General features: G+C 37.5%; 1 protein-coding gene and 1 non-coding gene across 15 annotated transcripts in view; both read left to right on the forward strand.

Moving 5' to 3' along the window:
- The window catches only part of VAMP4 (vesicle associated membrane protein 4), a 29,312-nt gene extending 11,679 nt beyond the window's left edge, over positions 1-17,633 (forward strand). For 2 of the 14 annotated variants that reach the window (XM_081489475.1, XM_081489476.1), the window contains 5 exons: positions 726-773; positions 6,658-6,758; positions 8,342-8,421; positions 11,388-11,439; positions 16,874-17,633. In XM_081489475.1, the coding sequence (XP_081345601.1) occupies positions 726-773; positions 6,658-6,758; positions 8,342-8,421; positions 11,388-11,439; positions 16,874-17,163 (571 nt within the window). In that variant the 3' untranslated portion in view covers positions 17,164-17,633. Of the gene's footprint in view, positions 1-722; positions 774-6,657; positions 6,759-8,341; positions 8,422-11,387; positions 11,440-12,366; positions 13,137-13,550; positions 14,278-16,873 lie in introns of those variants that run through there. The other 12 variants (XR_014053423.1, XR_014053422.1, XR_014053424.1 and 9 more) reach the window with 12 other exon arrangements.
- Positions 17,634-24,412: 6,779 nt separating this feature from the next.
- Positions 24,413-24,519, forward strand: LOC145508023 (U6 spliceosomal RNA). Its single transcript, XR_014055293.1, has one exon. It is a non-coding gene; the product is annotated as a U6 spliceosomal RNA (small nuclear RNA).
- Positions 24,520-24,957: the final 438 nt, after the last annotated feature.

Genomic DNA, 24,957 nt, shown 5'->3' on the forward strand with positions numbered 1-24,957 from the left:
TGAAAAAATTTAGTGTTTTGAATAGATTTTTCTCTATATTCATCCCTGAAAATTAGCATTTCATTAGAGCCTAAATTCAAGGTAATTGGACTTAGAGTGTTCTCTGTGCTTAGATGCTCAGTCGTGTCCGACTCTGTGCAACCCTATGGGCTGTAGCCCGCCAGGCTCCTCTGTTCATGGGTATTCTCTAGACAAAAATACTGGAGTGGGTTGCCATGCCCTCCTCCAGGGGATCCTCCCTACCCAGGAATCGAACCCAAGTCTCCCACATTGCAGGCGGATTCTCTACTGTCTGAGTCACCAGGGAAGCCAAACAATACTGGAGTGGGTAGCCTATCCCTTCTCCAGGGGATCTTCCTGATCCAAGAATGGAACCAGGGTCTCCTGCATTGCAGGCGGATTTTGTAATTGATCATAAAGTTATTCATAACCCCTGGCACTTTGGTTGTTGTATTTCAAAGTTTAATGATTAGAATATCTGTGTGTAACTAAGAATTATATCGAAACTAATAACATTCAGAAGAATTGAGTTGTGACAGCCTGTACTAAGTACCAATGAAGTACAGACATGATTATATTGTTAAGTTCTATCAATACTAGTAAAATCTGGTTCCTTATGATGAATGATCCATGTTTAGAATTCAACATTTTCTGCTTTGGTGTTTATTTTAATGCTTTCCTTATTAATTGTATTTGGTGTTTTTTTTTTTTTTTTTTTTCAGAAGAGGACCATCTGGACCAAGATTTGGACCTAGAAATGATAAAATTAAGCAGTAAGTTTGTGAGATACTATTTGTTTAAATGATTATCATATTTATACCTGGACCAGGGGTTGGCAGGCTACAACCTATGGGCCAAATCTAGTTTTTATAAAGTTTTATTCAAACAGCCATTCCTGTTATCTTAGTTGCTTTCAAACTATAATGACAGATTTCAGTAGTAGTGACAAGAGACTTTATGATCCACAAAATCTAAAAACTATTCTGTCTTATCTTTTACAGAAAAAATTTGCTGAGCCTTGATGTAAACTAATATTCTAGGTTGTAAAAACCCAGTCATTCTTTTTATTTTCACAGAGCTACCTCTTAATTATAGCTAAGGAAATGCAATTCCTGGTTGTTGATTTTGATTACTATATATCAAATTTCATTTGTTTAGCATAATCTCAAGGTCTATTTTTGTTTTAAACCTAGTCTAACATGATTCCCATTTTCAGCATGATAATAAAAGCAACATAATAGATTGTTTTCTGAAGTACAGTATCTTTTTTATATACTGCCAGAATGTATTCATATCTATTACTTATCCTAACCCATTTATTGACCTAAGGTGTTTTTTTCTAATAATTTTATTTATTTTTGTTTGTGCTGGGTCTTTGTTGCTCCGCGGGCTTTTCTCTAGTTGTGCTGAGCGGGGGCTGCTCTAGTTTGCTGGGCAGGTTTCTCGTCATGGTGCCTTCTCTCGAGGTACACGGCCTTAGTTGCTCCAAGGCATGTGGGATCTTCCCAGATCAGGGATAAAACCCATGTCTCCTGCATTGGCAGGTGAATTCTTTACCACTAAGACACCAGGGAAGCCCTGATCTAAGTTTTATGGCTCATTAATTTTCAGTTTAAAGCTTTTCTATGTATATTATTGGTTGTGGATGGTGGGTAATGCTATAGTGAATGTATTTAATGTAGGAAGTACATGAGTCCAGACAAGAAGGGAGAAGGAATAACTGGAGAAGTGAAATAGCCCTGGAAACTTACCAAGCTATAAAAGATAAACTGAATGGCCCCGGTTCAAGATCTAAGGAGGGGTGGTTGCTCCCCTAAGTCTGGATGTAGATGGCACATAGTGAGAAGGGTGCTATAATATGGTGTCAAGTTATTGATGAGATACTTGGGTTTTAGTCACATAGCCATTGAAGTGAAGAAATAGGCCCACACTTAGCCAAATCCTAGTTGATGGATTCTGAAATACAGAATCAAGGTACCAACAAATTGGTATACTAAATGGGATTTTTCATTTTTTCTTGCTGCATAACAAGTTACCCTGAACCTAGCAGCCTGAAACAGCACACATTCATCAACCCACATTTTCCATGGGTCAGGGGTTCAGTCACTGCTTAGTTGGGCCCTCTGTGCAGGGTCTCACAAGACTGAAATCAGGGCGTCGCCCGGGCTTTGATCTCATCTGAAGTTCCTGTCCAATTTCAGGTAGGTGTTGCTAGGATTCACTTCCTTGCAGCTGTAGAACCCACAGTGCTTGCTCCTTCGAGGCCAGCAGAAAAGAGTCTCTGCTGCTTCAAGGGTCTGTTTCAACAGTCAAGATACAATGAGCCACTTAGATCCAAACAGTTTATTACTCACATAGGTTGTCAAAGGAAGAGTAGCCAAAGGTGCCAGTTCCTTGCGTTCTTGTCCTATACACCAGAAATGATTATAGGAGGGTTCAGGTGGCTGCCGTCTGAGTTGTGAGATACCCTGTTACAAAGGAGCCAGTTCTAGCCCAGGTTTGTAGGGGTTTACAGTCTGCAGATGTAGCCTGCAGAAAGCTTCATGTGTCATCAGACTGTCTCATGACAGTCTCCAGAGGGAGATGGAGAGGTGAGTAAGAGATGGCCTCACAAGTCACTCACCCTCTCGTGTTCCAGAAGTACCACAACACATTCAAGTTTGTGAGGATACCACGGCAGAGAGGTTTTCCTTCTCTGAGCCAGAGTGATTTCTCTGTCCACCCACATATATACCTTACATGCCACTGGAGAAGAGGACTCCACTGATGACACATGTTTTTTCCCTGCCAATGTGCTTCATTTCCTGTCTGACATCTTTCCCCAGAGTGAGCCTGGTACTGAGTATGGCCCAGTGAGTCTTCTCAGTATGACTTTCCGACTGAACTCCTAAACCAGTGTCGATTGTACATAGTGGGCTTTGCAGACTATGTCTGTATTAGTAAGTGCCAAGCACACATACATGTGAATATGGATATGTGCATAGTAAATTATCACAATAACTTTGATCACAGAATTTTAGAACAGTAAGGGACGGTTGAGTTCTTACTCTAGAGCTGAAGGCTTATAAGATTTACTTAGAAGGTGATCAGTCATCAAAACACACAATTTAAACCTTATGGCACAACCCCATGTGTACTTATTTAACCAGGGCATGACTCAAACGTGTGTCCAAAATGGCCTAAAATGGTGGAGCACAGCATGCCACACCACTTGCCCAAGGACAAATACCTGGTATTTGTTTATTAATAGTAACTAAAATTGCTAGCACTGGTGAGTTTCTTTAAGGTGTGTTATTACCACTTAACATGTAACATTTCCATACAAGGTGTGGATCAGCAGCATTGTTGCTTTGTTCAAATTTGGTTGACATACTGATAACATTAATTCCACAAAAAATGCCCAGTGTCCCTTTTTTTCCTTTATTGAAGTATAGTTGTTTTACAGTGTTTAGTTTCAGGTGTACAGCAGAGTGATTCAGTTATATATATATATATATATATAAAGAATCTGAAAAAGTATACATATTCTTTTTCATATTCTTTTCCACTATAAATTATTACAAGATATTGCATATAGTTCCTTGTGCTATACAGTAGGTCCTTCTAATGGGTTTATTAGTATTCCAGTGTCACTTTTTAGGGAAGATTTTTGGGAAAGATCTTAAATATTCACATGCCTATATAAAAATTTATGATTCGCTTTAGAATGTTTCCTTTGCTTTTAAATTAAATAATAGCATTATAAATGCCACTCTAGTGAATTGTAGACATTCTCTTCCATGGGTAGGAAATCTCCTAACTATATATCGCCTTGGTCTAAACAGTTTTAATTTTATAAGGTCCCCAAGGAATGTTCCATGATGAGCAGCAAAAATATAAAACTGCAAAAATACAACAGACCTTTAAAACTTTTGTCATCAGTACCTTAAGAGGCCACAAGATGGGGTGTTAACTATGCAAATAAATATTTTCTTTGTAAAATAAGGGATGGATGTGTGTAGCAGAGCATGAGTTTTGTTTTCTTAATGGAAGAACACTGACATTAAACACACACTAAACCTTAGGAACCATGCTAAGTGTTTAAAAAACACTGTTACATATAATTCTCATAAGGGAAAGATTATCATCTTCATTTTAAAGGTGAGAAAATACGAGGCTCAAAGAGGCTTGCAAAATGACTTGCAAAGCCACATACATAGTAAGTGGTGATACTGAATTGCAAACCCAGATCCGTCTGCACCCAGAGCCTGGGCTCTCTACCCTGCACCATGCAGCTCCCCTGTAGTGGTGATAATGAGAGACATTTCAGGAGCACAAGTGCTGTCAGACTCTAAGGAAGATTTGAAACAATGTTAAAATATCTTCTCTCTGTGTGCCTTTATATTTTCCAGGGTAGGTTCTCTCTTGTGTCCTTTCTTCTACCACATGACTCCTTAATTGGAAATGAGATAAATCTCCACCCCTTCCTTTAAAAACTTGCTTTTCCTTTGAGTCCTTAATTTTCTTTTTCAGTTAATGACCATCATCTATATCTACTCAGTTGCTCAGTTTATAAATCTAGAAGTTCTCTACCCTTTTCTTGCCCTAACTCCTTCACCCATATCCAGTTAATCATTGGTTCCTGAAATATCCCCTCATCTTATTCCTTTAGCCTAGAAATTTCCCATCATCTATCACCTTTTTTTTTTTTTAACTATGCCCAATTCACTCTTAACCCTTTAAAACTTAGCACCAGGATGTGGATGGCATTTCTGGTACAGGCTGGATTGATCTAGGCTGCATGACAGATTCCATGGACTTCCTTCCATTATAGCACTTAACATATGGTAGTATAATCCTGGCTACCAGTGTTCCCCGCTAGACTGTGATCTTGCTGAGGATCAGGCTCAAAACATTCACATGGGTGTCCACAATGAACAGCATGACAATAACTCCTTAGTAAGTAGTTTTGAATAAATGAAATACATAATTCAGATCAGAAAATATTTGTTGAATGCCTATTTTCTACCAGGCACATTTCACATGACCTGGGAAACAGATGAGTGAGTGTGACAATTTCTGTTTTTACTGCATTTATGCTTTTAAACTGTGGTGTTGGAGAAGACTCTTGAGAGTCCCTTGGACTGCAAGGAGATCCAACCAGTCCATCCTCAAGGAGATCAGCCCTGGGTGTTCATTGGAAGGACTGATGTTGAAGCTGAAACTCTCCAGTACTTTGGCCACCTGATACGAAGAGCTGACTCATTGGAAAAGACCCTGATTCTGGGAAAGATTGAGGGCAGGAGGAGAAGGGGACAACAGAGGATGAGATGGTTGGATGGCATCACTGACTCAATGGACATGGGTTTGGGTGGACTCTGGGAGTTGGTGATGGACAGGGAGGCCTGGCATGCTGCGGTTCATGGGTTTGCAAAGAGTCGGACACGACTGAGCGACTGAACTGAACTGATGGTATAATAATGAAGATAAGACCAACATAAAATACAAATAGAAATCAAAGTATTGTAACTGCTACGAAATGTAAAATATCATGGGGAAATATGTTTTTACATTTTTTTAAATCCTTTCTATTAAAGTAAATAAGTATATAATTTTTTTCTATAAAAGTTGTGTTCTGAGCATGAAAATATCTTGAAATATAGAAGCACAGTCATGAGATTTTCCATTATCCTAATTGAATGTGTATTGTATTGAATGTATTGGATAAGAGTTATACAGTAGCTAGATTAAGAAGGTTATACCAGTGGATAGTATTATCTGAAGGAGAGCATTACAGTAATTTATTTGTCACTTGGTAGAAAAATTAAAATGTTGGGTAGTTTCCATTAGCCATAGAGATTACATGTATATCATACTGTTGAGATAATATCCCTAGGTTTATGATCATCTAGTAAGAATCTGGAATTTTATGAGTTCTATTCCAATTAATCTGTCTTTATCCATGGAGTCTTTTGTTTATAGGGATTCTAGGATCATAACGATTCCTTGAGTTACGTTGGTTTTGTTTTAAAATCACATATAGTGTGGGTATATTGATATAAAGAATAGCTATAATCTGATCATGTGTAGGAGCTGCCATACATTTTGTCCATTTCCACCTGCTGTGCCTTATTTAGGCTGTATGTCTCTTGCATATGATGGAAGACAACTACCTGGAAATTTCAAGATTGGTCCTTGATGAACAGTAGCTCTGCTTCCATTATAGTTAAATGCAGATCTCTACATTCACTGCCTTATATCTCTTTCTCAAGTAGCTGAATGTGCTTGGCAAGACTTATACCCAAATTGTTCACTTACTGAACTAAGCCTTAAGTACATACTCTGTCCCAAGCAGTGTAACAGGTACTGGGGCTACAAAAATGAACCAAATAGGCAGTTACTGAGCTTTCTGACAATGCATTTAATTTGTAGAAACAGGATTAAGAATAAACTGTCTTTAAGTTAAATATTACTTTTATTTATATTATTTTGTCTTTTAATTTCCTGAGTACTCAAGCCCACAAATGGAAGGAATGTTGCTACAAGCCTTAAACTTAAAAACTTTAGACTTGAATGATTCTGAGAACTTGTTATTTTCTATAGTGTCTAATGAAATTTTCAAAAATTGTAAAATTCTCAAAAGAATACATTATTTTTTAATCTTTTTTTTTAAACTAGTGTTCAGAATCAGGTGGATGAAGTCATTGATGTCATGCAAGAAAATATTACAAAGGTAATAGAAAGAGGGGAGAGACTAGATGAACTACAGGACAAATCAGGTACAGATATCTCATATATTTCTTGACATTCTTAATCAGTATTTTGATAGTTTACTTCTCCCATTTTTCTAGCCAAAGTTTAGGAATCTTGTCTTAGGAAAAATGGTATTTATGGTTTTAATGTTTTAACTTTAGCTCCCTTTACTTTTTAAACAAATTATTTTATTCAAGTATAGTTGATTTATGTGTTAATTTCTACTGTACAGCATATATACAGCATATATATACACATATGTATATATATACTTTTTCATATTCTTTTCCATTATGGCTTATTCCAGGATATTGATTGTAGTTCCCTGTGCTACACACTAGGACCTTGTTGTTTATTCATCTTATACATAATGTTTTGCATCTGCTAATCCCAAATTCCCAATCCATCCTTCCCCAATGCCTCCCACCCCCTGCCCACCCTGCTGCTGCTGCTGCTAAGTCGCTTCAGATGTGTCCGACTCTGTGCGACCCCATAGACGGCAGCCCACCAAGCTCCGCCGTCCCTGGGACTCTCCAGGCAAGAACACTGGAGTGGGTTGCCATTTCCTTCCCCAATGCACAAAAGTGAAAGTGAAGTCGCTCAGTCGTGTCTGACTCTTAGCAACCCCATGGACTGCAGCCTACCAGGCTCCTCCGTCCATGGGATTTTCCAGGCAAGAGTACTGGAGTGGGGTGCCATAGCCTGCCCACCCTAGGCAACCACAAATTAGATTTCTACTTAGGTCTTCTATCCATTTTTCAATTGGGTTATTTGAAACTTCATTGTTAAGTTGTATATATTAGCTCCCTTTACTTTGAAACATCTTATTGTTGTATTATTGCTTTAATTGATTGGTTGAGAATGAAAAAATTAAAAATTCATTATTGAAGAATTAGAGTATTTTTTTTCTTTTGTCCTGTTATGTTGATGTACTTTGTATCTCTCCTGATCTCATGGAAAATAGGTCTAATCACTTCTATTCAAACTTATTTCAAACTTATCCAGTGTTTTTATCTCATGCTTTGTCTGGTGACTTAGTAACCTTTCTTTACTGACAGATGTTAGTCTCTGTTCTTACAACAGTTTCTGGCACTTATTAGGCACTCACATATTCTTTAAATGATGAATAGCTGATTGACTATCTGATTAATCCTTGACAGACTTGTTTAACAAAACAAATTATTTAACCACTTTTAAAATTTGTACTGTTTTGCTTCAGAATCGCTTTTTGATACCATCTAAGAATCTAGCCTTCTCCACTCGTAGGTTTTTGCTATAGTTTTGCCAAGTATTTGAGTTTTTAAGGAATATTTTCTAACAGAATTCATAAGTTTAGTGAAAGCATTGAGACTCTAGAAGACTTCTCTTATTCTTATCATAAAAGTAGATTGAGCAAACTGACCTGCAGCCACTTTTTCCTTTTTTTTTTTTTTTTAAGAATACAGAATGCCACAGTTTGTGGGTAGAGGAAAGGAAAGATGTTGTTTTCATGCTTAAAGGGGAATAAATTTGCAGAAGTAGGAATTAATATTTTCTTGTCTTTGTGTAACTAGATAAAAGAATCCTGTTATGTCGTTTAATCCTTCTCTCCATCCTCTATGTGATATAGAAAGCTTATCGGATAATGCAACTGCTTTTAGCAACAGATCCAAACAACTTCGAAGGCAAATGTGGTGGCGTGGATGCAAAGTAAGTAAATCAGAAGATGTTGGATAGGTTGGTCAGCATATCCAGTGGTAGTCAAAGACATGAAGGAAAAAGGGCCTCTAGATTATAAGCTCTGTAAGGACAGGGGCTACAACTCTCTTGCCCATTATTATATATTCTGAGCCTGAGACACAGTGGAACTTGGAATATTTGTCAAGTTAATATCTTTTGGGTTAAAAATAACTAAAGGAATCAAGCAGTGCCTGAAAGAATGTTTTCATACGTTTCTTCATAGAGAGTAACCCACATTTTATTAATAATTTAGCTTCCTCTAGACTTTTCTTGTAAGAAATATTAGCTTATAATTTATTATTAGTACCTTTTTGGAGCAGCCTATACCATTACATACAGATGTTTAAAAGATAGAATACAAGCTAGAGAGAAATATAATTTTCTCTTGGAAAGGAGGAAAAAAATAAAAGCAGTTGAATGTGTCAGAATTCATATGGCAAATGGGGGGCTTAAAAAAATCCCACTGTCCCTCATTATTCTAGAGAGTCTTCTGCCATATGACCCTGTACCCATCTGCCTAATCTCAGAAGCTTGGCAAGGTCAGGCCTGGTTAGTACTTGGATAAGAGGAATAAGAAGTAAAACATTTTAACAAGGAAAAAATTAGGAATTATTATATGCTGATATATTACTGCAAAACATTTTATGGAAATAAATTTACTTCTTAAATCAAGTATGGCTACTGTTTATCAAGCAGAAAAATGTTTCTCTTAAGATTTTATAGAAAATTTCATGTCATATGAGCACATCTCATCTTTTCCTCCTGATACTTTGTATCATTTTAAAGTCTCTCATTTTCCAGTTTAGGAATAACTTTCAAAACATGATGTTGACATATGCTAAGGATTTATTCCAAGAGTTTCCTTAGATTTACTTCTTTTTGTCTGTGTACCCGTTGAATCCTCTTATTTTCAGAAATAGAACTTAGGGGAAGATACAAGTTTCATTGCTCCTCTTGTCTATAATTTAAATTTTCTGGCTTTTTTTAATGAGTAAATTTTCTATTTCTATACAAATGTTCTGTTCTGCAAATTAGTTTGGTGGAACAAAAAGTCGATGAGCCATTAACCTCCTCTCCCCATACATACATATGACTTATTCACATGGCCACTAAAAAAATGGTAATGTACATTTTGTGTAGCTTTTTTTAACCATAGCTAAAGATTTTCATTTTGTACTTTCTGGGGTCCAGATCAAAGAAATAGCATTCTTTAAGGGGAAAAATTAGAGTATATTTTTAATTTATATTTTTTAATAGTCTCTACATCACTGCCATTTTCTGGTTTAACTTCATAATTATTATTTAGGAAGGACTAAGAAAAGGGCTATAGAAATGGAAAACAGATTAGAGGTTGCCACTGGCTAAGGGTCGAGGAGTAGAGATTGACTACAGCAGGGCATGAGGGCACTTTCTGAGTGATGAAAGTGTCTTACGTTCAACTGCGATGGTGATGGTTGACAACTATAGATGTCAAAATGCATCAAAATGAACTTTAAAAGGGTGAGTTTTATTGTATGTAAAGTATCTCTCAATTAACCTGACTTTTAACATAAATAAGTGAACATGTTTAATGAGAAACAGATTTATATCCATATCGGTTTGGAAGAAGTGCACTTTGGACACGCATGAATACTGCCATTTTTGGTTGTAAACATTTCCTGGCCAGCGTTAGAAACTGTTTAGTTAGGTGTTTTTAAATTGTTATTAATATTTCCATTTAAATCTTCTAAATGTTAAGCCTAGCACAAATTAATATGTATTTTTGGTAAATTTGAAAAGCTATTGTAAAATTCCAAATTACTTTAGAAATGTTTTCAGGTTTAAAAAAGCAAGCTTCCATATATTCTCTGGATCACTTTTGTCACTAAAGTACTTTATAGTGTAATGTGGACCCAGACACCTATTGAAAATGTACCTATATTCACTTGATCTGAGTCTGTGTCTACATTTTTTGGTTATCATATGATAGGTCCCTGCTATTCAAATTGCAAAGCTTCCATGTATTCTCTTGGTCACTTTGTTCTTGTCATGAATGTAATGCCACTAAAATGTCAGCAGTATTTTTATCTTAGAAACATTTCATTAGCTACTTCTAGTTGCTATTTGTGATATCCACTGGAATGTTTCATGTGTTCATAACAACTGGGTACCTTTTTTCTGAATGAACCATCTTTAATCAGTTATCTGTGAAAATGTTGATGGTAACACTTTCATTTGAATTCAAATCAAATCAATTTATAATTTATACATTTTAGGATTAGATGAGGAATGTGACAGTTTTATAGAGAGAGCTGATGTGGACCTAAAATATTAAGTAGCTAAGGACTAATCTTAAGATTTCTCCTATCTGTGAAACTGACACACAGAATGCTCTTAGGCAAGTTATTTATTAAATGGGGTTTATTCATGAAAATTTAAATTATATTCCTCAAAATGGAGATAAAAATGCTAAGAAGAAAACAAGGGGAGCACAAATTAACAGAATTCCAATATATTAATACAGAGAATAATTTCTATAAGAAATGCTGATTTATATTATATATATTGAAATATCTGTATTGGATGCCAATGGTATTTATAATATCCTGACCTTTTTTAACAGAGTTGCTAAAAGATTGTTCTTTTCCTAGCCTTACATTAGAAATATGTGTGAAATCAGAGACAAAAAGACCAGGCCCATGAAGGCTTTGATTATTACTGTTTACTCTGTAGCCTTGAACAATAAAATCTACACAAGCATAACCCTTCAAATTTGGGGAACTCTGATTATTACAGAAAGATGCAAATAGTCAAGTTTATATGAAAAAAAATTTTGGAAACCCTTCATAGAAGGAGATTGTCTGTTGATGTGATAGTGTAATGTGGTAAATAGAATGACAGATACTCTTTATTAAGAAGTGAAACATTAATCTCTTCTGTTTTTTTGTGTGTTGTAGATAAAAGCCATCATGGCTTTGGTTGCTGTTATCCTTTTGTTAGTGATTATCAGTAAGTATTTACTGGATTATTAATTTGGAGGAGTATCATTTGATTTGAAGTTTTGAAGTATTTCCTTTTTAATTTATTTTCAGTTGACCTAGTATGATTGATGTCAGGATTGAGTAATGATTTATGGCCCCAAACAGGAACTCTTAACCTAGAATCTGTAACTCTGAAAATGCATATAAATTGTATATAAAATTTTACCTGAGTATGCATATGTACGTTTTTATAGTGAGAGTCTTTATCTTTCATCAGATTCTCAACAAGAATGACAGGGCTGCGTGATTTGTTTGAGGCCATTTATGGCTACTGTTACACTCAAGACCATAACACTCATTTTCTATTTACTATTAACTTTTAGGTTTGACAACTTCCTTTCATAATACTGTGTTTGAAGAAAATCCAGATAAATTCTCTAGATGATAATTTTTGTTTTGGATTTGAGCTTCATTTCCATCATTGAAGCATAACTCCTACCCTTCCTTTTTTTCCCCTTAATATCCTTTTTAAAGTCAGATCATTAAAAAAAAATTTTTTTAGTATAGTTGGTTTACATCGCTGTGTCAATTTAGGGTGTATGACAAAGTGATTCAGTTATATATTTTTTCAGATTATTTTCCCCTGTAGGTTATTACAAGATACTAAACATAGTTCCCTATGCTGTATAGTAGGTCCTTGTTGCTTATCTATTTTATTTATAGTAGTTTGTATCTGTTAATCTCATTTCCTAATCTATCCCTTCCCTCTCCCTTCCCCCTTTGGTAACCAGAAGTTTGTTTTCTATGACTGTTAGTCTGGTTCTTTTTTGTATGTAGATTCATTTGTATTACTTTTTAGATTCCACATATACGTTATATCATATATTTGTCCTTTTCTGGTCAGATCATTTTTAATATCTCCTTTTCTCCCAAAATTCTTGCTCTGTGTTTACAGGGATTTTATAAAGATCTGGAAAGTATCTCAGAATAACCGTTTGAAAAATTCCATGGTGATACTACTTTTAAACAGGAAAAAAAAAAGTTTTGTTTCAAAGACAGAGTCAGTCCTCATTATTTGTGGATTCTGTGTTTGTAAATTCATCTGCTAGTTAGCATTGATCATTTACCCCAGTGCTTTTGGAGTCACTGGCCAATGCAGTCAGAAAGGTGAAAACATTGGATCTCTTGATGTGCATATTCCCAGCTGATGTCTAATGTCATGCTCTGCCTCAGTCCCACCTCATGAAGGAAACAGGTGTCCTTCAGAGTCGGTTCAGTGCTACATTGCTCACATTTCTGTCAATCTTGTTAATGGTTTTGCTGTTTCAAATGGCCCCCAGGTGTAGTGGTGCTCCAGTGCTGTCTAGTGTTGCAGAGTACAAGGCTGTAACGTGCCTTGAGGAGGAAATATGTGTGTTAGATAAGCTTCATTCAGGCATAAGTCACAGTCCTGTTGGCCATGAGTTCAGGGCTAATGAGTCAACACTGTATAGTAAATAAGGTGTCTCTACCCAGAAACTTATAAAACAAGGTTCTGTACTGACTGGTTGTCAAAAACGTTGTAGCCAGAGGCTGGCAGGAATTTAATTAAGCCTATGTTTGCCCTCAGAGCAGTGGTTCAGTATCCACTCTTTCAGTGTTTGTGGTGACTTTATAGAATATAACTACTGCCAGTACCAAGAATCAGCCAGTGATATGCTGAATGGCATAAAGAAGAAAATAAAATCCAGCTGTTCTCTTAGCACATAGAGATAGCTACTATTAATATAACTATTGTATATACCTTAAGTCTTTTCCTGTTAATAGTATATAAACATGTTTTTCAAAAACTAAGATCATATGTATACTTTCTAATAAATATTTTCTAAATATTTTCCCATGTTATTAAATATTTTAAAAATATTTTAGCCTCTTTATACTATGATTTTGTATTAATATGTTTGATCAAAATGCTAATATTAGACATTTAGGTTGTCCCATTTTTGCTTCTCCATTCCCATGTATTATCTATCATTTCAGATAAAAATTGTCCCCGTTACTTACCTCTTTTCACAATGGAAACTACGTTCAGGAATATTGTTTCTCACATAGCATATGAATCTGATTTTGATGTTTCTTTTCCATTTTTTTCTCTTGCAGTTCTTATAGTTGTGAAATACCATACTTGATTTGATGACAGATCTTCATTAAACAAAATTTGGGACAATAATAATAAAAGGTTGCTGCATAATTTAAATGAAACCCATGTATATAACTTTCAAAGCTTCTTTTTGAAGAAATTAAGAGGCAAGTATCACTTCAAATTGGAGCATTGAGAATGTCCAATTATCTCCCTCCCTTCCAACAAAATGTTGCTTTTAATAATTATGTTTGAGGCAAAGATAACCAGCCTTGATTTTGCCATATTCCAAGGGTCTAATTTGAAACTAGATACTTGCCAACTCACTATTGTATATATAGTTAAACACTGATGAGGATATTTCATACTGTTATTTTAATGGCATAAGGACTTGAATTTATTGCATTGAGGTGGGGATCAGGCTGGTGGTCAGGGAGCCTCTGCAGAGTACCAAATCGTTATGCTGAAAGATGTGTGTAACCATTCCATCGATATTTGCAAGATTCTTCTCATATTAACAATTGCTTTGCAAGCAGTGTTCACATGTTTATAGATGTAACAAAAGCTAAATGTTGTAAATGTTGCTGCCTTCAGCTATAACTAAAAACATCCCAGTAAACCTATTTTTGATTGTGTAAGGGAATGTGTAGTAATTTTTTGACATTTGGATTATGGAAATGGGAAATTTAAAGTGTGAAAGCATAATATGGCGTCATAAACTGGAGGTAATAAAATTATTGGAGAGCATCATCAGAGTATTTGAAAATGCTGAATATACAGCTAAAAGTCATGGTCCAGTCTGTTTTCAGTTAGCCTCCAATAAGGAGGACCAGTCCTAATGTGAGTAAACGAAATCCACAGGTAACTTGTCCCCCTAATTTTCTGTTTATTAGTAGCTTTCCTCTTTAACTTCAACTAGCTATTTTACCAGAAATGCTTAAAGTAGCAAGATCACTTGCTTAGGATTTTTGATTTTTGCATTCCCTGATTATCTCCTGGGAAATGCATGTTATACATACAATCAAATGTGTAATTAGCCAATAATAATGAGTATAAGAAGTCAGGAGCCTAGCTAATCAGTCAGTCGGTAACCAAATGCTAGGGTTACCATTAATCTCAGTGTGTTTTTATAATGATATAAAGTGTTAACTTTAAAATGTGCCAACCTTCTTGGGTTGTTTAAACATGTGAAAGTGAAAATACAGTTCTCTGGTGTGTGTGTGAGGAAGTTTTATAATACACTTGGAGGTTCTGTAGAGACTTGTGTACATGGACGTCTTCACAATGTATATATAACTCTAAATTTGAAATAGGGTTAATAGAAAGTAGCAATATTTAAATAGGAAAAAAAATAGTCCATGTAGGGTTTATTTCTTTGGTCGTTTCCATTCAAAATGTATGAAACATAGGATCTTTTTTTTTTAATTCTACAGGATTAGTACTAAGATACAAAAATGTTCTCTTTAGAGTGAAAAGACATTTGAAGGGAGAGAGCAGATTAAGAGATATTCAATACACCTGCAAATTATGAAGGTCTAAATATTTTTGCTTAGCATTGTAGTCCACTAAGAACATTTAAAAAGAGGTAAAGGTCTTACATACTACGGAGTGTGTTCTCTGGTTTCTCCATCCTTTGTAAATGTCAGTTACTGTAAATAACATAATAAATACTAAACCATTTGACAAAAGAGGATACCCAGGAAAATGAGCATTTTTAGAATTGCAGTAGCTAATATAGTTCAGGAATGGAAATGTTTTAACTGAGTGTACAGAATCAATCCTAACATGTTTATTTTGTGTGTCCTTCATTTGGGATTGGAACTAGACTCACCAATGGTTAGTTTTCTATTGGTTAGTATAGAAATTTGGTTTCTTCATATCATCTATCAATGAAGATGATTATTTCTCAAAAAGAATCCACATTTCCAGCGTTTCTTTAATAAAGTGTGCTTTTAAAGAAATAAAAACAATTTATAAAAATTTTAACAATGAAAAAATAAAAGGAAATATTTATATGATAATATCACATATATGTAGTTCTCTTTGTATTTAAATATATTGCTGCTCAGAATACTGGTGGTGGATATGTTACTCTGTTAGGGATTTGCACTAGTGGTAGCCTGGCTCAGTTTATCATTTCATCCTTCTTAGTCTTCGTTAGTACTAAGACCCTTAAAGTGACTGACATGTTTATGACTTTATTATCATAACCTTGGAGACACGCGCCTTAGGAAAAAGAAAAATGTGTTCAAATTGATGCCAGGCCTGCCTGCCTTCCCTCCCTTAATCATTCTTTTTCTCATTCAGCTCAGATCATCCTACACTTGAAAAATGAAGTTTCCCCATCATCAAAACTCTCAGTATTTAACAACAATGAAGAGCAACAGAAAAATTCAAGTAGCTTTGTAAATACTAGTTGATACCCCAGTGAAAACAGGTCACTCCTTTTATAATGCCGGAAACAGACCCTTGTGATTTATGTTCAACTACTGAAACCTGTTGCCCTACAGTAGTTTTGTGATAATGCTGATTAATTAGTTTTTCCTACAGATATGATCCAGTAATACCTGTGGTCCTTTTGCTTCTCTATCCTGATAAAGCTCCCTGGAAATCACCCTCAGGTTTTTATAAACTTGGGGATTTCTTGACTAAAGAAAAGTTCAGTACTGAAAATGGAACATTATAAAATGGAGGATGGGTAATAGTACACATCAAATTCAGAAATACCTTCTGTTAGCACTCCTGTGGATGGCTTCTATATAGTCTTTAGGTGCAGTCACTCTGCATTAAAAAATTACAACTTCAGCATTTCTTTTTATAGCAGAATTGGGCATCTTTCAATTTTGTATGACATGTGGGTATCCTGGAGATGATTATACATGTACAAACTGAGAAGGAAAAAAATTGAAATTTCTTATCAGTATACTCTTAAACATGCTAGATGGCCTGTCAGCATTTTTATCTATACTCTATACACCTATATGTATGCATACTATGATTAAAAAATATGCTAGCAATTGTTTTCTCATGTTGAGAATGAGTGCCATTAGAAGCTAACTGTATTGAGTCAGTATTCCTAAGTCTAGGAAAACCAACTCTCAGTCTGATTGTGTGTTTTCATGTGGAAATGTGATTGGCGCCATTGAAGTCAATTTTATTTTTCTGTGAGTGAGGAGTTAGAACATAAATCAGTTGAAAAACATTTATACATTTGTTTTAGAATGCAGTAGAGTACTCATATTTGTGTAGGAAGTTGCCACAAGGCCGTGTAAAGATACTGAGTCTGAAGGAGCTGGAAGGTGCCCTGCTTCTCAATCCATCCACTGTTTTTTCCATATTGTAGACAAATGGAACCATAGGGGACACAATCTTTTTATTCTGGCTCCTGTTTTAAGAAGCTGCTTGGAACAGGTCAGTAGGAATTCAAGGGAAGGCATGGCCAACCCAATTGAGAGGATAAATGTAAGCTTGGGAAAACACAGATCACATCGTACTTGTCCCCACAGCATCCAGCCCAGTGCCGTGCACCTGGCTAGAGGCATGTGCCTAGGAAATCACAGAGACACCGGTGTGCTCGTTCATAAAGCGTCAACGTTTACAGTCCTCATTGCAGAGGTGATGGGACTGACGTAACTGTGGGTCTTTTGCCTTTACCAGGAGATAGTAGTGCTCTTTTATAATGAGTAAAGAAAAATTTTGATTTTACATTATTTCATGAGGTTCTTTTCATTTGAAATGGTCTTGGAAATCAGACCATCTATTAAATATTTTAGGGCTACAAAGTAAATTGCATAAATCAGTCAAATGTCAGAAATCAAACTCTAAGAGAACTCAAGCACTTGATCTTATGCCTGGGGTATGTGTCATTGTTTTAAATTCCACACTCCTTTATTTAATCATTTTGATAAGTGCCTTTGATGTTTTCAGATGTATGGTGGGAGATGAGCAATGTAAATGGCCTGCACCCTATGCTGTACACTCTCAAGTCTTCATAACCATTTTCACCAGTGTTGCAAATCTTAGTCCTCGGTGTTGCTGTCAGATATGTATTTGTAGTCTCTCCATAGTAAACAGTAAAATAAACTATTTCATAGAAAACAAAATTAAGCACTTTTTGGCTTATTCAGTATGTGTTACCTGTTGTGTTAACTTCATAGCGTAACTTATTTGAAATACCATCTGGCTAACCTGATTTGGGCTTCCCTGGTGGCTCAGCTGGTAAATAATCTACCTGCAATGCGGGAGGTTTGGGTTTGATCCTTGGGTTGGGAAGATCCCCTGGAGAAGGGAATGGCTACCCACTCCAGTATTCTGGTCTGGAGAATTCCATGGACTGTATAGTCCATGGGGTCGCAAAGAGTCAGACATGACTGAGTGATTTCACTTTCACCCTGATTTAGTCCATCCCAGTTTTCCAATAAAGTACATGGATGAAAAATAAATAGAAGATATCCTGTCACCAAAAACCATGCCCAGTGCCCAATCTATTGACAGAATCTGGTAAGAATGTCTCAGTATAAAATTAAGAGTCTCAACTGCAGAAAAAACAATTGGAATACTCATGCTTTTGAAAGAGAGGAAGGGGGGACAAATTTCTCTTGCATTTACACCTAGGTATTCCAATCAGAAAACCTGGCATCCACCCCTCAGCTGCATGAGCTGCTTCTAGAGGCAACTGGAGCAGTCTTCATTCTCTTCAACCTCCCTCCACCCAGAAACTAAAGTTTGTTTCTTTAATACTCCAGAAAGGTGTGGGAGGGAGTGATATTGGGGGCACGTTGTACCCAGAAATGTATAGTCTCTACAAATAGAGGACTGTGGTCAGGAATGGAGATGGGAAGGACTCAGGTTTGTGCATTCTGAGAATGATGGTATTTAATGTAATCCAACCAGTCATTGTATGAGAGAACCAGGCAGAGAGGTCAGATCCTCTCTTAATCCAACAGTCACACTTGATGAATACCTATCCAATGCTGGAAACTTCTGTGGAGCAGTGAGCAGCACTTTGCTTTTCAGCTGCAGGTGTAAGAAGAGGTTTGACTAGTAGCCAGATGCATAACTGAGCAGGGCCAGGCACAGTGCACTCACCATGTGTATAGAGTAAAAAGACTGGATCTTGTCTAAGGATGTGTAAAAAGATACATATGAAGCCTATATATCCCCTGTAACATACAAAAACACCTCTCCTCAGTTAGCCTCCACCACCCATCTTTGCTCCTCTTTATAGCAATAGTCCTTGAAAAAATACCTATGCTTATGATTTCTAGTTCTTTTTCACTCACTCTCTTAAATACTTCAGTAGAGTTTTTGCTTCCTAACTTAAGCTCTTGTCAGGATCACCAGTGACCTCTGCATTGCTAAAGTTGAAGGTCCACTCTCAGCCTTCTTCCGTGCATGCCAGCAGCGTTTGATGGTACAGCTGATTGCTCTTTTCTCATTAATGGTTGCTACCTGGGCTTGGTTTGTTCTTACCTCACTGGTTGCTCCTCTTCTTCCCAACTTTTAACATTGGACTGCTCCAGGATTCACTGTTGGTCTGAACCACACATATGCCCTTTGGTAATCTTATCTAATCTCATAATTTGGATAACATTTACGTGCTGATGAATCCCAAGTTTATGTCTCCTGCTTGACTTCTGAATACAGACTTTATCCAATATTCTAGAGGACCTCAGCCAAGATGGCAGAGTAGGAAAACCCTGAGCTCATCTCCACTCATAGGCACACCAAAACCACAAGTATTTACAGAGTAACTGTTGATCTAGCAGAAAAGACTATCTCCAAGAAAAGTTATAAAGAAGGGCCCACAATGAGATGGGTAGGAGGGGAAGAATTGCAGTAAGTTGAGACCCACACCCCTGGGTAGGCAACCCACAAACAAGAGGATAATTACAACCGCAGAGGTTCCCCCCAAGGAGTGATGGGTCTGAGCCCCATATTGTGCTCAGCCTATGAGTTCTGCACCAGGAAGATGAGCCTCCAGATGCTTGGCTTTGAAGGCCAGTAGGGTTGACATTTGGAAGAAGCAGAGGTCTGTAGGAAATAAGGTCTCCACCCTTAAAGAGCACACACAGAAATCGCACATGCTTTGGGATCCGGGGTAGAAGTCGTTTGAAAGGAACCTGGGTTAGACCTCCCTGCTTATCTGGGAGAGCCTTCTGGAGAGGTGGGAGACACTACTGGAGCTCACCTTGGGGACACAGGCACTGGCAGTAGCCATTTGGGGCAGCTTGCTCTAGCATGTGGACACTAGTGCTGGCAAGCACCATTTTGGAATCTTCCCTCTAGCCTGTTGGCACTGGGACCTGGCCTTGCCCACCAGCCTGCTGGCACCAGTACTGGGAGACCTCAGGCCAAGCAATTAGCCAGGTGGGGACACAACCCCACCTACCAGCAGGAAGCTACCTTAAGACTCCCTGAGCCCACAGCCTGTCTAGGACATAACGCTGGCCACCAGAGGGCACAGGGCCCAGGACCCAGTCCCCCACCCAAAATGCATTGGCAGGAGACCACAGGACATGGCTCTGCCCAGTGAGCCAGCACTAGCCTCAGGAACAACATCACACACCAGTGGGCAGGAACCAGACACCCTGGGCCCTAGCCCCACCCACCAACAAGTGAACGCCAGCCCCAAGACCACCATAGCCCTGTAGCCTGCCATGGCAGGACCCAGCTCACTCACCAGCAGGTCAGCACCCACTTGAGGGCTCCCCAGGCCGTAGCGCCACCCACTATCAGGTCAACACAACAGCTCTAAGACACCTTGGATCCCTCAGCCAGCTGCCCCAGGATCCAGCCCTACTCATTAGTGGGCCAGCATCAGCTTTGAGACACCCCAAAACCCACAGCTAGCCATGTCGGGAACCAGTCCCAACCACTAGCAGGATGACACTAGATCCAGGAACACTGGCCTTGCACCTACATACTTGAGAACCTAGTTCTCTCCACCAGTAGGGCAGCACTAGCCCTGCACCCACCCAAGATTCCACAGCCAGCCACCTTGTGTCCTGGCCCTGCCAGTGAGTAGCTGCACCCTCTGCACAAGGCAGGGCCTGCAACCAACTGGTCACCCACAGTAGTCAGCCTGCCACCAGAGAAGGATCCATGTAGCCCACATAGCGGGAACCTTTAGAGCATACAGCTCTAAAGCTCATATAGCTCGTATAGCTCTCTGGATGACTAGATCATCCAGACAAAAATAAAAGAATAAGGAAACAGTGGTCTTAAATGACACATTACACCAAATGGACTTAATATATATATATAGAATATTGCATCCAAAAGCTGCAGAATAAACATTCTTTTCAAAGCACATGGAACATTTTGCAGGATGAATCTTATGTTAGGCCACAAAGCAAGTTTCAGTAACTTTCTGAAAATAGAAATCATATCATTCATCTTTACCAACCACAACAAAATGAGACTAGAAATCAACTACAAGGAAAGGACTGCCAAAAGCATAAATACATGTAGGCTAAACAATATTCTACCAAACAACCAATGGATCACTGAAGAAACCAAATCAAAAAATACCAGAGACAAAAAGAATTAACACAATGGTCCAAAACCTATGGGACTCAGCAAAAGCAGTTGTAACAGGGAATTTTGTAATAATATACTCCTACTTCAGTAAACAAAATTCTGAAGACAACAACCTAATCTTACACCTAAGTGAACTAGGAAAAGGACGAATGAAACCCAAAATTAGTAGAAGGAAAGAAATCATAAACAGCAGAGCAGAAATAAATTAGCAATTTTTAAAAGCAATAGAAAAGATCAATGAAACTAAGAGCTGATTCTTTGAAAAGATAAAATTGATAAACCTTTAGCCATACTCATTAAGAAAAAAAGTGAGGGGGCCCAAATCAATAAAACTAGAAACTAGGGACTTTCTTGGTGGTCCAGTGATTAAGAATCCGCCTGCCAATGTAGGGAACCCAGGTTTGATCCCTGATCCAGAAAGATCTCACATGCTGCGGAACAACTAAGCCTGTGCACCACAACTACTGAGCCGGCACTTAAAGCCCGTGAACTGCAGCTACTGAGCCCGTGTGCCTAGGACCCGTGCTCTTCAACGAGAGAAGCCACCACGATGAGAAGACTGCACACCGCAACAGAGGAGGCCCCCCTCACCACAGTTAGAGAAAGCCCCGTGTGCAGTAATGAAGAGCTACCCAGCGCTGCCAGAAAATATAAATAAAAATTTTTAAAAAATCAGAAATTAAAAAGTTACAGATACTTCAGAAATACAAGGGCTCATAAGATTACTATGAACAATTATATGCCAGTAAAATGAGCAACCTGAAAGAAATGGGCAAATTCTTAGAAAGGTACAATCGCCCAAGACTGCTGCTGCTGCTAAGTCGCTTCAGTCGTGTCCGACTCTGTGCGACCCCATGGACGGCAGCTCACCAGGCTCCGCCGTCCCTAGGATTCTCCAGGCAAGAATACTGGAGTGGGTTGCCATTTCCTTCTCCAGTGCATGAAAGGGAAAAGTGAAAGTGAAGTTGCTCAGTCGTGTCCGACTCGTAGCGACCCCATGGACTGTAGCCTACCAGGCTCCTCCATCCATGGGATTTTCTAGGCAAGAGTACTGGAGTGATGTGCCATTGCCTTCTCCGCTCCCAAGACTGAGCCAAGAAGAAATAGATAATACGAACAAACCAATTACCATTAATAAAACTAAATTAATAATTTAAACTCTCCCAACAAGCAAAGTACAGGGCCAGAGAGCTTCACAGCTGAATTCTATGAAATGTTTAGAGAGGCATCAATATCAGTTCTTCTCAAACCATTTCAAAAAGTTGCAGAGGAAGGAATATTTCCATACTCACTCTATGAGGCCAGAATCACCCTGATACCAAAATGGGACAAACATCTCACACATACACACACACACACACACAAATTACAGGCCAGTATCACTGATGAACATAGACATAAGAATCCTGAACATAATATCAGCAAGTCAAATTCAACAATATATTAAAAGGATCATAATCGTAATCAAGTGGGATTTATCCCAAGGATGAAAAGATTTTTTCATATTCACAAATCAATCAATGTGATAAACCACACTGACAAACTGAATAAAAACCATACGGTCATCTCAACAGATGCAGAAAGACTTTTGACAAAATTCAACATCCATTTATGATAAAAACTCTTAACAAGTGGGTACAGGGGAATGTACCTCAACATAATAAGAAGCCATATATGTTAATCCCAGAGCTAACATTATACTCAGTGGTGAAAAGCTGAAAGGACTTCCTCTAAGATCAGGAAAAAGACAAGGATGCCCACTCTTACCACTTTTATTCAACATAGTCCTGGAAATTCTAGTCACAGCAGAGAACAAATAAAAGGAATCCAAATTAAAAAGGAAGAAGGAAAACTATCACTGTTTGCATACACATAAAATCCTAAAGATGCCACCAAAAAACTACTCGAGTTCAATGAATTTGATAGAGTTGCAGGATACAAAACTAAAGCACAGAAATCTGTCACATTTCCATACACTAACAACAAACTATCAGAAAGAAGAAAGTAAGGACACAATGGCATTTACCATCACATCAGAAAGAGTAAATTATCTAGGAATAAGTCTAAAGAGGTGAAAGACCTCCTTGGAAAACAATAAAACACTGATGAAAGAAATTGAAGATGACATAAATATATGGAAACATATACTGTGTTCTTATTTTGGAAGAATTAATATTGTTAAAATAACCATACTTCCCAAGGCAATCTACAGATTCAGTGAAATCCCTATCAAAATACCGGTGGCATTTTCACAAAACAACAACAAAAGTTTTTAATTTGTACAGAAACACAAAAGACTCTGAATAGCCAAAGCAATTCTGAGAAAGAACAGAGCTGGAGGGGAGATATCATGTTCCCTGACTTCAGATTATAGTACAAATTTGCAGTAATCAAAACAGATACAGAACAGTGCAACAGCATAGAAAGTCCAGAAATAAATCCATGCACTTATGGCCAATTAATCTATGACAAAGGAGGCAAGAGTTTACAATGGAGAAAAGACCATTTCTTCAATAAGTGGTGCTGGGAAAACTGGACAGCTACATGTTAAAGAGTGAAATTAGAACATTTTCTCACACCATATACAAAGCTAAACTCAATATAAATTAAAGACCTAAATGTAATACCAGAAACCATAAAACTTCTAGGAGAAAATATAAGCAGAACACTCTTTAGATAAATCATAGCAACATTTTTTTAGATTTGTCTGCTAAGGCAAAGAAAACAGAAGCAAAACAAGCAAGCAGGACCTAATTAAATTTAAAAGATTTTGCATAGCAGGCCAAACGACCTGACTAAAAAATGAGCAGAAGACCTGAACAGACATTTTTCCAAAGAAGACATACAGATGACCAACAGGCACATAAAAAGATATCTCTAATCAGAGATACATAAATCAAAACCAAACGATACATCACCTTGCATCTGTCAGAATGGCTATTAAAATGACCACAAGTAAGAAATATTGGCAAGGATGTGGAGAAAAAGAATCCTTGCTGGTTGGAATGTAAATTGGTGCAGCCAAGAAAATATGTCAACAATTTCAAATCAATCGAGCGGTACTCACAAACCACTGGCTATCCATTTTACATATAGTAATGTCTATGTTTCAATGTTACTCTTGTAATTCGTCCCTCCCTCTCTTTCCCCCACTATCTCCCCACATCTCTTCTCTATGGGCAGTGCCAGTTTTAAATGCAAATTATAAGAGCTTTTCTCTTGTGTGCAGAATCACCAAAATTACAGTTTGATTTTAGTTCTGACATAGAGCAATTGCTTCACATTTGTTGCATGACAATCGATTAATTATCTTGTTTAACCCTCATAAAAACGAATATCCGTGCTCACTTTGGCAGCACATATACTAAAATTGGAACGATACAGAGAAGATTAGCATGGCCCCTGCGCAAGGATGACACACAAATTCGTGAAGCGTTCCATATTTAAAAAAAAAAACAAACGAATATCCTGAGGTAGTTCTTCTACTTGTCATGCAGTCCAGTATTCAGTCACAGATATGTATTGAACACGACTCTGTGTAGCCAGGCACTCTCCTCTTTCTCATTTTTCCACTCACCTTGCCCTTTGGAGCACGGATGAGGAGTGGCAATCATCATCAATGTCAAAGTGCAGAGAATTTACTGCCATATTTCTACCCCACTCCTCTGAAACCAATACCCATTAGTTACTAGCCATTTATCCTATGTGACTGGCAAGTTTGTCTTAATATTCCACTCACCTTGGTGTGACCTGCAAAGCTCATTGAAATTTATTTTATTAGAACTTGGTCATTAGCTAAAAGAATTAAACACACTAGCCTGAGCAATATATTCTAAAAATTCAAACTGTTTTAAAATATTTGAGAGGATTGGGCCCAGGATCAGG

Source organism: Giraffa tippelskirchi, chromosome 5 (genome assembly GCF_054371585.1).
Source record: "Giraffa tippelskirchi isolate mGirTip1 chromosome 5, T2T-mGirTip1v1.2.pri, whole genome shotgun sequence".
Taxonomy (NCBI): Eukaryota; Metazoa; Chordata; class Mammalia; order Artiodactyla; family Giraffidae; genus Giraffa; species Giraffa tippelskirchi.